This window comes from Hyla sarda, chromosome 9 (genome assembly GCF_029499605.1).
Source record: "Hyla sarda isolate aHylSar1 chromosome 9, aHylSar1.hap1, whole genome shotgun sequence".
Classification (NCBI taxonomy): Eukaryota; Metazoa; Chordata; class Amphibia; order Anura; family Hylidae; genus Hyla; species Hyla sarda.
Window position 1 is genome coordinate 156611149 of NC_079197.1, and position 12710 is coordinate 156623858.

At 42.0% G+C, this 12710-nt stretch overlaps 2 protein-coding genes across 8 annotated transcripts in view; one reads left to right on the forward strand and one right to left on the reverse strand.

The window, feature by feature from the left end:
- The window catches only part of LOC130291454 (inositol-tetrakisphosphate 1-kinase-like), a 236600-nt gene that overhangs the window by 140965 nt on the left and 82925 nt on the right, over nucleotides 1-12710 (forward strand). The gene's annotated exons all lie outside the window — the stretch shown is intronic.
- LOC130291456 (calpain-1 catalytic subunit-like) overlaps nucleotides 1-12710 on the reverse strand; it is a 127053-nt gene that overhangs the window by 60096 nt on the left and 54247 nt on the right. The window contains exons 4-9 of the mRNA XM_056540195.1: nucleotides 4374-4562; nucleotides 4233-4302; nucleotides 3884-4002; nucleotides 3648-3805; nucleotides 3394-3565; nucleotides 1785-1856 (exon numbers count right to left, since the gene is read on the reverse strand). Of these exons, the coding sequence (XP_056396170.1) occupies nucleotides 1785-1856; nucleotides 3394-3565; nucleotides 3648-3805; nucleotides 3884-4002; nucleotides 4233-4302; nucleotides 4374-4520 (738 nt within the window). The 5' untranslated portion in view covers nucleotides 4521-4562. The remainder of the gene's footprint in view (nucleotides 1-1784; nucleotides 1857-3393; nucleotides 3566-3647; nucleotides 3806-3883; nucleotides 4003-4232; nucleotides 4303-4373; nucleotides 4563-12710) is intronic.

Sequence of the window (12710 nt, forward strand, 5' to 3'; positions counted from 1 at the left end):
CCTTCGACAGCTCTTTGGTCTTGGCCATAGTGGAGTTTGAAGTGTTACTGTTTGGGGTTGTGGACAGGTGTCTTTTATACTGATAACAAGTTCAAACAGGAGCCATTAATACAGGTAATGAGTGGAGGACAGAGGAGACTCTTACAGGAGTACTCTTAACCAAAACTTTTACCTGCCATTATCACTGATTCCCCAAGTTATATAATTTTGTCAACTACCTCAGTAGCGTTCCATGAATGAATCCATGTTTTCTAGCCAAACCGGAAGTGCAACCTCACCCAGTGAATGATGACTTTCGTTCCGCACTATCTGGCCGTCCGCAGCCATCTTTGAAACGAAGCGTCATCATTCCTTTGTTCCTCCCCGCATTTAGCCGGCCCCACAAATGCGATTCGGTCACTCCCGCAGTTGAATATTCAACAGCCCCCTCGTTTACTCAGCCGGCATTCGCTCGGCTGAGTAAATGCCTCTGCAGCCTCCCTCCTATCATGAACCGTATTGCGCGCATGCGCAGTAACCAGCATCCTCGGACCTGGCATGTGATTACGTTCAACCAGTAATATAACTGATAGTTACGCCGCCGTAACTATCAGTTATATTCACAAAGCAAGTTACGCAACTAACATACTATACTCGCATGCCCACACCCCAATAGGATCAAATGGAAACCGTAGCTATTCCATTAGAAAAGTGTGTTTAAAAGTAATTTTATGCATGTAAATAGCTAATTGCTATTCTCCAATACACGTGTGCTACAGCGATGTGAGCAGAGTATGCTTACATAGCTGTAGCCAGCGTGATCCGGCTGCAGCAATTGTTACATTATTGGAGGAGGCAGAGAGGGGCGTAGTGATGAATATTATTAGGGGTGGGGAGAAAGAGTGAGGGAGGGCTTGTGGGCAAAAGGATAGGCGCAATGAATGCTGGGTAACGTGATTGCTGACATCAGATTCAGACGTACAGTACCCGGAAGTAAGCCAAATTACCGCGGGCTGCAGCGGGAGAACCGCCGGACCGATTCAGGAGATCAGCACCTCTATTGAGAGGTATTTAAAGAACCTATGCGATGGTGACATTTTTTTCTGTATCATAGTACTCCTTTAAAGAAGAAGTTACAGGTCTGTGAGAGCCAGAAATGTTGCTTGTTTGTAGGTGAATAAATACTTTTTTCCACCATAATTTGCAAATAAATTCTTTAATAATCAGACAATGTGATTTTATGGATTTTTTTCTCATTCTGTCTCTCATAGTTCAGGTTTATCTATGATGAAAATTACAGGCCTCTCTCATCTTTTTAAGTGGGAGAACTTGCACAATTGGCGGCTGACTAAATACTTTTTTGCTCCACTGTAATTTAGATAGTAACATTATATGTATATTTGTAATATCCATATTTGTAATATCAGGAGTTTTAATATCCGTAAGTTGAAAAAATGTTCTATACTTCTTAGCACTAGGGATCCCTCCACTGTTTAGAACACTGTTTTGTCCCTGCAGCTATTGCTTATGTGTCTCCACTGGGACAAAGTAAGTGAAAGGAATGCCCCCTCCTCCTCAGGGAACTGCATGCAGTGTGAGCAACATAAATGAGAATTAGGAACTATAAGAGGATGAAAACCAGGATTTAAGCACATGGACTGGATCAGCACCAGTTAAAGAGTAAGCCTGACATATATATATATGTGTGTATGTGTGTGTGTGTGTACCTTGTAACAGGTACACTTTAGAGTCACCTTTTGGCTTATATATACATGGGTCCCAATGTGACTGTCTTGCACACTTACTTCTTGTGTCCCAGTCACTGAGTACATGTGGTGGCTGAGAATTCCCATCAGATTTGCAGTTTCAAATTTTCCCTAGAAATAAAAAGAATTTAATATAATGAAATTATAACAGTTAAAGAAATAATAAAGGCCGGCGTGCAACCTTTAGAGCAGTGGTCCCCAAACTGTGGCCCTCCAGATGCTGCAAAACTACAATTCCCAGCATGCCTGGACAGCCGTTGGCTGCTTTAGAGCGTGCATCCTGAGCAAGTGTGCAGGGCACGTCATCCTCAATTACTGACAGTAGATAGGGTCGTTTGGGCAACATGTGGTAATGTTATTAGGGCACTTTATGATTTTATTATTTAGGTACCACTGTACATATTACTGCCTAAGTGGGGTTGTCAATAGAAGGTGTTGCACAGGTTATGACCATAAAGACCATCATGTAGCACACTTATACACTGTTTCTATATAGAAACGTATCGGAATACTTGATATAAGTCTTTTACAATGAGAGTCTAGTAGCAGGATACACCACTTTGTCCATATGAAGTGGCACACATAGATATAGATATATAGGTACTTGTATTTATAAGTATAAAATAGAAGTTGCATTAATCATAGTAAAATCGCATGTCCAGCAGCTCATACCTGGTAATAGATGAAAGGTCATGTATACATTTGTGATAGCCTGGGGGGTGTAGGGTATGGGGAGTGTAGCTGTGCGGTAATTAAAGGGTGCTTGTTAACCCTTGCTCTTCGTGATGCCAGGGTGAGGGCTCCTCAATAAAGCTTTTCCTACTACCGCCCTTCCCAAGAATGATAGGGAGGTAGATGATAATAGATTTAAGGTTGATAATAATAAATTGTCCACAACCGGAGAGTTTTCTGAAAGAGCGTTAACTTTTACTGAAGGTTTTCTGCAAGCTTCGTTAACATAACAGTCTCTAAGCATAACAACAGCTGTCCTTGGAGATTGACAAAGGTTGGGACTTTAGCATTTAGAGTCTCTTAATATATTGCGTTGTTCCACTGGATTTAGGGGATTAGTTGCCGTCCAGTAGTCACGCAAGCATTAGCAGGAATTTAGATTTGAACTCACGATTTTGGTTCTGCTGAGGCCGGAGGTTTTGAGGCCTAGCGTGTCTTTGAAAGTTGCGTAGCACCGTCCTGTTAGTACGGCATCCACCAGAGCAGCAACCCAAGAGAGAGATAATTGGACTCAGCTCCCTTATATGGGCAGGGGCTGGACTAACGCTAATTGGTCCAAACGGATGTCAATCACCATTACAGAGATTTGTGGGTAACACGTGACCCAAGTACCTCCTAAGGTCCTACAACATACCATGGAGGTTATGCGCATGGTCACATGACCGAAGGTCCTGCGACGCTGAACAAGGTAAGTACTATACATTCCTATAAAATATAGATAATTATTAAATATATACATATACCAACATTAGAGTTAGACTTGAGGCGGGGCGACTAGGGGCTGTCTCACCTGTGGAACCCTACCTGAACGTAGTTACTCTGACTTTGGGGACCTCTACACTAGGTACGGTATGCAAGACGGTACCGGGACACCACACATTGGAGATGTCTCTGAAGAATGATGTAATTTTTTTACCTGAGTGTTCCCACAGCAGATAAGAGCTCCTCTTTCAAGCATATTGTGGAGGTGATTCCACAAGTCTGAGGTTGGCCCACTGGTATCACAGCTTTGTACCACACCTCCGCTCATATCTTCCAAAGCTTCTCCTGCAAACCCCATCTGAAGAGCGGAGTAACCACCTTTTAGTCTGTAACAAGAACAATCTATATATGATCCCAAACCTGTGTAAACTCAGGATTTTCCGACCATTTCCCCCATATAGCACTTACTTTGCATAGGCTTTCTCTAGAAGCGAGCTCCAGAACTCATCCTTGTCTTTAGAGTGCACAAAAAGTAAATTATATTGAGTTTTTCCATTGTTCTGGACAGGAATTGTAGGCAGGAGGTCATCCACCACAACTTCTACCCAACGGCCATACTGCCAAAACTAGAAGAGAGACGTGATGATTATTGTGTAGAGTGTAGTCCAGTTGGTCCAATGATTTGTTCATGGATTGTATCTTACCTGGAATCTAAATTTGCCATCATAGCCATCTGTAAATCCTTGATCCATTGGTACGACTTGTTCCAGCAGCTGAGGGTAGAGAGAAAGACAGGCCACAGCAGAGAGGAACCAACAGTTACCTGTAGAGAGGAGAGTACCCCCATGGTCAATAGCTTTAATGTCCTGATTATCTCATTGTAACGTACATGGAACACATGATGAAACAGATGAAGAGTAGTAGGGTACCAATGGAGTAAATCCTTATTATGGATTCAACACCACCGGTCAAGGGTCAAGTCATGCATGTAGACCCGAGGCTCATGGAATACTTATTCTCAGTAGTGTTAGGAAAGGTCTGACACAGACTTACTTAGGTTGCCCTGGCACACATCCATCCTGGTAGCTCCATCCACTACAAACTGGGGACAGTCACATATTTCCTACGAGGAGAAAACAGGATGAAGGACACATGTGGTGACAAACATGGTTTTTATAAAGTACTAGTCATTACCTTGGGTCTCTTCCACTTAATTCCTTCAATACGTAGAGCTTCATCCTGGGGGAAGGTGTTGTCTTCAAAGAGAGGTAAGGAGGAGCAGGCTGGTGAGGGGGTCTCATCGATTGTAGGTCTGGCTCTCTTTGCTGGGGGAGGTTCCATTACTTGCCACTACCAGCATTAGCAAATATAATCTCTTACGACCTGGTAATAACAAATACATAATAATGAATGGCTATATATGTTGCTGAGTAAGTATGGTTAGAGTGTGATCTGAGCCCCTGACATCAAAAGTCATTATCTACAGTATATGGTCATCATATGAAGAGTCTAGCTTCTCTGTTTCTGCATATATCTTATGGTGTCTGTACCCAGTTTTTGCTTACTTTTTCTGTTTATTTTTACTTTGTGTAGTATAGAAAGAACATTGATAACTGAAAACATACAACATCGTGTGACTGATCGTGTGACTCTTTTTAGAACTGAAGTCATAAAATGAATTGGGCCATGGATTTGACTGTCTTATTAACATGTTGTTACCCCTCTGCTTCTCAATGTATGAGTTCATGATGTAATTATAAGGTAATCTTATAGGCTACACAATATATCTTACTAAGCATCAACATATGTGTTAGACAGCTGGTTTACGTTTGCCCGTTCAGCTGACATCTATCCCCCCCCCCCCCCCCCCCCAGTACTTGATGTGGCAAGTGTGCATGTATTCTTAATGGGTAAACTGCTGCCAGACAAATCTGGCAGCTTATATCCCCTGAAAACAAAAAGAACGGGCATGTTAAAATCCACCAGCTCAATATCAGGGGGAGTCAGATAATCATCGTAACATAGTAACATAGTTCATAAGGTTGAAAAAAGACCAGAGTCCATCAAGTTCAACCTATATCCCTAATGAGTCCCTACTGAGTTGATCCAGAGGAAGGCAAAAAACCCTCATACTAGAGGTAAAAATTCCTTCCCGACTCCAAATATGGCATCAGAATAAATCCCTGGATCAACGTTCTGTCCCTATAAATCTAGAATCCATAACCTGTAATGTTACAATATTACTCTCTAGAAATGCATCCAGGCCCCTTTTGAACTATTTTACAGAGTTCCCCATGACCACCTCCTCTGGCAGAGAATTCCACAGTCTCACTGCTCTTACAGTAAAGAACCCCCGTCTGTGCTGCTGTAGAAACCTTCTTTCCTCTAGACGTAGAGGATGCCCCCTTGTTATAGATACAGTCCTGGGTATAAATAGATCATGGGAGAGATCTCTGTACCGTCCCCTGATATATTTATACATAGTTATTAGGTCGCCCCTAAGACTTCTTTTTTCTAAACTAAATAACCCCAATTCTGATAATCTTTCTGGGTACTGTAGTCCTCCCATTCCCTGTATTACCCTGGTTGCCCGTCTTTGAACCCTCTCCAGCTCCACTATATCTTTCTTGTACGCTGGTGCCCAGTACTGTACACAGTATTCCATGTGTGGTCTGACTAGTGATTTGTACAGCGGTAGAATTATTTCCTTGTTGTGGGCATCTATGCCCCTATTGTTGCACCCCATGATTTTATTTGCCTTGGCAGCAGCTGCCTGACACTGGTCACTACAACTAAATTTACTATTAACTATTCCAAGTGTTCTCCCATTTAATACATATACCCAGCCTGGATTTTTCTTCCCCATGTGCATTACCTTACATTTATCAGTGTTGAACCTCATCTGCCACTTCCCAGCCTAAATCTCCAACCTATCCAGATCCATTTGTAACAGTGCACTGTCCTCTATTGTGTTTACTGCTTTACAGAGTTTAGTATCATCTGCAAAGATTGCTACTTTACTATTCAACCCCTCTACAAGGTCATTAATGAATATATTAAATAGAACAGGACCCAAGACTGACCCCTGTGGTCCCCACTAGTAACAGTCACCCAATCAGAATAAGTACCATTAATAACCACCCTCTGTTTCCTATCAAATGCTTTGGAAATATTCAGATATACAACCTCACCAGAATCGGTGTGTAGGGTCGCGTAGGGCCACCCTTATTTAGCCAAACGTCATGGAACACATGATCTGCTAATAAAATAAAGCCATATTAGGACTTGTCAGCTACAGGTAAAATTTTTGGTGACAGTTTTGGTTTTTAACTGGTATTCTGGTTGTAACAAATACGGAACCTGTCATATCACAGAGAAAATAATGCTCATATATATTACTCACTAAGTCATGCAGATGTTTTACATCTTTATGTGTCTAGCTTCTTTATATGGCTCACAAATCCCTCTGTTCTGCTGCTCACTCATTCTGACATCCACTGCTCAGGAAGGGGTGTGTCTGAGGCAAGCACGGAGCACGCCCTCACTCACCATGCATTCACTTCCTCCCTGAGTCTGCTGTGCTGTGCTTGGTCTCTTCATTCAATCACTTCAGGCTGCTCTGTGACCCCCTCCACTCTATTTTCAGACAGGAGTCAGATAGACAGAACAGGAGTGAGCACAGAGGAGTGCTAGTCCTGCCTCCCATCCTAGACATTATCCCAACCTGTGCTTCTGCGGAGACAAAGATAATGATGGAACCTGACAGGATTAGGTTCTGGATGGTATGGGGACCCCTAGTGGTCTTCTTAAATAAGCCATGATTTATATATTTTAAAAAAGAGCTTACATTTTTTATAAAGTATATTAGAAAGGTAAATGTTTTGCCAAGATGTACAAAAAAACTTGATTCAGACGGTGCCCATTAAAGTATTTTTCCTCATTAAGGCAAACCTGCAAAAAAAGCAGTCCGATCTGCAAGGATCATATTATAGAGCAGGAGGAGCTTAGCAGATTGATATATAGGGGGAAATTTGATCAAAACCTGACGAGAGGAAAAGTTGCTGAGTTGTCCATAGCAACCAATCAGATCACTTTTCCCCTGGACGGGTTTTGATAAATCTCCCCCATACTTTTATGGGGAAAGTATCAATATAACGTGTAATTTACTCATGTAAATCTCTGCTCTTTGTGGGCTATTTAGTCATGTGACTGGTTCTAATTAGCAATTGACAGCTCTCTATATGCACACATAAACAGATAGCTGTCAACTGACTAGGACCGCCCACTGGACTACTTAGCCCAGAATGAGCAGAGGTTTACATGAAGAATACTAGTTATCCTGAAACCTTTCCCTTACAACTATATATGAATCTGCTCAGCTCCTCCTGCTCTGTACCATGATAATGCAGATTGTACTGTATTGTATATATCATCTGCTCAGCTCCTCTTGCTCTATAACATGATACCTGCAGATTGTACTGTATTGTATATATCATCTTCACAGCTCCTCCTGCTCTATAACATAATACATGCAGATTGTACTGTATTATATATATATCATCTGCTCAGCTCCTCCTGCTCTATAACATGTTACCTGCAGATTGTACTGTATTGTATATATCATCTGCTCAGCTCCTCCTGCTCTATAACATGATACCTGCAGATTGTACTGTATTGTATATATCATCTGCTCAGCTCCTCCTGCTCTATAACATGATACATGCAGATTGTACTGTATTATATATATATATATCATCTTCACAGCTCCTCCTGCTCTATAACATAATACCTGTAGATTGTACTGTATTGTATATATCTTCTGCTCAGCTCCTCCTGCTCTATAACATGTTACCTGCAGATTGTACTGTATTGTATATATCATCTGCTCAGCTCCTCCTGCTCTATAACATGATACCTGCAGATTGTACTGTATTGTATATATCATCTGCTCAGCTCCTCCTGCTCTATAACATGATACATGCAGATTGTACTGTATTATATATATATATATATATATCATCTTCACAGCTCCTCCTGCTCTATAACATAATACCTTTAGATTGTACTGTATTGTATATATCTTCTGCTCATCTCCTCCTGCTCTATAACATGATACCTGCAGATTGTACTGTATAGTATATATCATCTTCACAGCTCCTCCTGCTCTACAACAGTATACCTGCAGATTGTACTGTATTGTATATATCATCTGCTCGGCTCCTCCTGCTCTATAACATAATACATGCAGATTGTACTGTATTATATATATATATATCATCTGCTCAGCTCCTCCTGCTCTATAACATGTTACCTGCAGATTGTACTGTATTATATATATCATCTGCTCAGCTCCTCCTGCTCTGTAACATGATACCTGCAGATTGTACTGTATTGTATATATTATCTGCTCAGCTCCTCCTACTCTATAACAGTATACCTGCAGATTGTACTGTATTGTATATATCATCTGCTCGGCTCCTCCTGCTCTATAACATAATACATGCAGATTGTACTGTATTGTATATATATCATCTGCTCAGCTCCTCCTGCTCTATAACATGATACCTGCAGATTGTACTGTATTATATATATATATATCATCTGCTCGGCTCCTCCTGCTCTATAACATAATACATGCAGATTGTACTGTATTGTATATATATCATCTGCTCAGCTCCTCCTGCTCTATAACATGATACCTGCAGATTGTACTGTATTATATATATATATATCATCTGCTCAGCTCCTTCTGCTCTATAACATGATACCTACAGATTGTACTGTATTGTATATATATCATCTGCTCAGCTCCTCCTACTCTATAACATGATACCTGCAGATTGAACTGTATTGTATATATCATCTGCAAGGCTCCTCCTGCTCTATAACATAATACATGCAGATTGTACTGTATTATATATATATATATATATATATATCATCTGCTCAGCTCCTCCTGCTCTATAACATGTTACCTGCAGATTGTATATATCATCTGCTCAGCTCCTTCTGCTCTATAACATGATACCTACAGATTGCACTGTATTGTATATATCATCTGCTCAGCTCCTCCTGCTCCATAACAAGATACCTGCAGATTGTACTGTACTGTATATATCATCTGCTCAGCTCCTCCTGCTCTATAATGATACCTGCAGATTGTACTATATTGTTTATATCATCTGCTCAGCTCCTTCTGCTCTATAACAAGATACCTGCAGATTGTACTGTACTTTATATATCATCTGCTCAGCTCCTTCTGCTCTATAACATGATACCTGCAGATTGTACTGTATTATATATATGATCTGCTCAGCTCCTCCTGCTCTATAATATGATACCTACAGATTGCACTGTATTGTTTATATCATCTGCTCAGCTCCTCCTGCTCCATAACAAGATACCTGCAGATTGTACTGTACTGTATATATCATCTGCTCAGCTCCTCCTGCTCTATAATGATACCTGCAGATTGTACTATATTGTTTATATCATCTGCTCAGCTCCTTCTGCTCTATAACAAGATACCTGCAGATTGTACTGTACTTTATATATCATCTGCTCAGCTCCTTCTGCTCTATAACATGATACCTGCAGATTGTACTGTATTATATATATGATCTGCTCAGCTCCTCCTGCTCTATAATATGATACCTGCAGATTGTACTGTATTGTTTATATCATCTGCTCAGCTCCTCCTGCTCTATAACAAGATACCTGCAGATTGTACTGTACTGTATATATCATCTGCTCAGCTCCTCCTGCTCTATAACAAGATACCTGCAGATTGTACTGTATTGTATATATCATCTGCTCAGCTCCTCCTGCTCTATAACATGATACCTGCAGATTGTACTGTACTGTATATATAATCTGCTCCGCTCCTCCTGCTCTATAATATGATACCTACAGATTGTACTGTATTATATATATTATTTCCTCAGCTCCTCCTACTCTATAACATAATACCTGCAGATAGGACTGCATTTTAAATGTGACACGTTCTCTTTAAAAAAAAAAAAAAAAAAAGGCGAGTACCTGCAGTTATTCTGCACATTGCACTAATGACACCCTTGTCCGTGCAGACTGTGATTATACCATATTCAAGTGAGGAGCCAAGATATGAATCACCTTCCACTTAACCCTTTCTATATGACCTGCAGTCTCTTCTACCGCTAGCAGTCACTTCCCCAGCAGCCCTTTACCTGAGCAGGTCAGAAAGCCAAGACGTCCCAGGACTATCTTGAACATAGACATTCAGCGGTGCTCACTACACAGGGAAGTGACTGAAAAACTTGAGCAACCAGTAATTTGCAAAGCCTCATGGGAAATCCTCCTCTTTACTCAGAGCCTCTTTGTATACGGCAGACGTCACTTTTCTGTGGAGCCACAAGCCCAAGCTTGACCTGATACTTTATGTGTCTGATCGTAATCCCTGGGTTGTTACATGATGTCGATTGTATCTAATAGTTCACAAATTAACTTCCTGTATAAATCTGCTAATAAGTTTAATTGTTGTCGGCACAATTTAATTGTACAGAATAAAATCTAGGATATTCCCCTTTGAATGGCTTCGTAAAGGCGGCCATTAGGCAACCTCAAAATTTGTATCCACACAAACCTAGATAACCATAGAATCCTACACTTACTGACCACTTTATTACCTATACATGTTCAATCGTTTGTTAACGCAAATAGCTAATCAGTCAATCACAAGGCAGCACCAATGCATTTAGGCATGCAGATGTGGTCAGGACAACTTGCGGAAGTTAAAGGGGTAGTCCAGTGGTGAAAAACTTATCCCCTATCCTAAGGATAGGGGATAAGTTTGAGATCGCGGGGGGTCCGACCGCTGGGGCCCCCTGCGATCTCTCTGTACGGGGGCCAGGCTCTCCGCCGAGATAGCGAGTGTCGACCCCCGCACGAAGCGGCGGCCGATACGCCCCCTCAATACATCTCTATGGCAGAGCCGGAGATTGCTGAAGGCGGGCTGTCGGGGCTCCGTACAGGAGATCGCAGGGGGCCCCAGCGGTCGGACCCCCCGCGATCTGCAACTTATCCCCTATCCTTAGGATAGGGGATAAGTTGCTCACCACTGAGTCACCACTGGACTACTCCTTTAAAACTGAGCATCAGAATGAGGAAGAAAGGGGATTATAGTGACTTTGGACGTGGCACGGTTGTTGGTGCAAGACTGAGTATTTCAGAAACTGCTGATCTATTGGGATTTTCATGCACAACCATCTCTAGGGTTTACAGAGAATTGTCCAAAAAAAGAGAAAATATCCAGTGAGCGGCAGTTGTGTGGAGGAAAATTTCTTGTTGGTGTCGGGGAGAATAGGCAGACTGGTTCGAGATGACAGATAGGCAACAGAAACTCTAATAACCACTGGTTACAACCAAGAATACCATCTCTGAACGCACAACATGTCCAAGCTTGAAGCAGATGGGCCACAGCAGCTGAAGACCACTCCGGGTGCCGCTCCTGTCAGCTAACTGGAAACTGAGGCTACAATTCGCACAGGTACCAAAATTGGAAAATTCAAGACTGGAAGAACGTTGCCTGGTCTAGACAGATCCCAACATGGATTACAGACATACACAATAATGCCCAAAATCAGACCCTCACTTGGGTCTTTGTCTACGCGGATGGCCCGAAGCAGAGGTCCTCTGTAGATAAGCAGCAACACCATAAAGCTATGTTTCTCAACCAGCGTGCCTCCAGTTGTTGCAAAACTACAACTCCCAGCATGCCCGGACAGCCTTTGGCTGTCCGGGCATGCTGGAAGTTGTAGTTTTGCAACAGCTGAAGGCACACCGGTTTCGAAAACATTGCCATAAACTATCCAGTAAGACAAGTCCCATAAAAATCTTTTTATTAATAAATCTTTAAAAGCTACATCCACATGGTATGTACAGACATGCAATGCATTGGTGTTATGGTGTTGCTGCTCAACATAGATTACAAGTGGAGATCCACATGGAATCCATGTGTGGTGAGGGTGTAATGGAAGGGCAGATATTATTAACCCTTGGGGCAGATGGCATTAACCCATTGTGTTCGTGACGCCAAGGCATGGTTATTCTCTACACCACCCAAGGTATGGCCGCTGGTTCCTGGGCCAGGCTTGAGGAAAATAATCACTCCGATGCAAGGTTACAGAACAATGGCAGCTTTACTGAGGCAGACAGATGTTAAAGTCTTTACAGCTCAATTTAGGCCCAAGGAGATGACCAGTAAACTTCAGGAGGCTTGTTGGCTCACTGGGACTTGTAGTGGACTTGGACTCAATTATGCAGTCCCACGCTGACTTTAGACTTTACAGACTTGACTATGCTGACTAGACTTCTCCCCTGTATTCATGCTTACCAGGCTTTGGCTTTCACCTGTAGGGGGTTCCACATATAGTGGCTGCGTCCCTAGGCCTTGGTCTCCCTCAGGAACACCAGACACTCTCAGATCTTCACTTCACTGTCTCTCAGCGGAATCTCAGGACTGACTAGTCCATCTCCTCCCAGGTATATATGGGA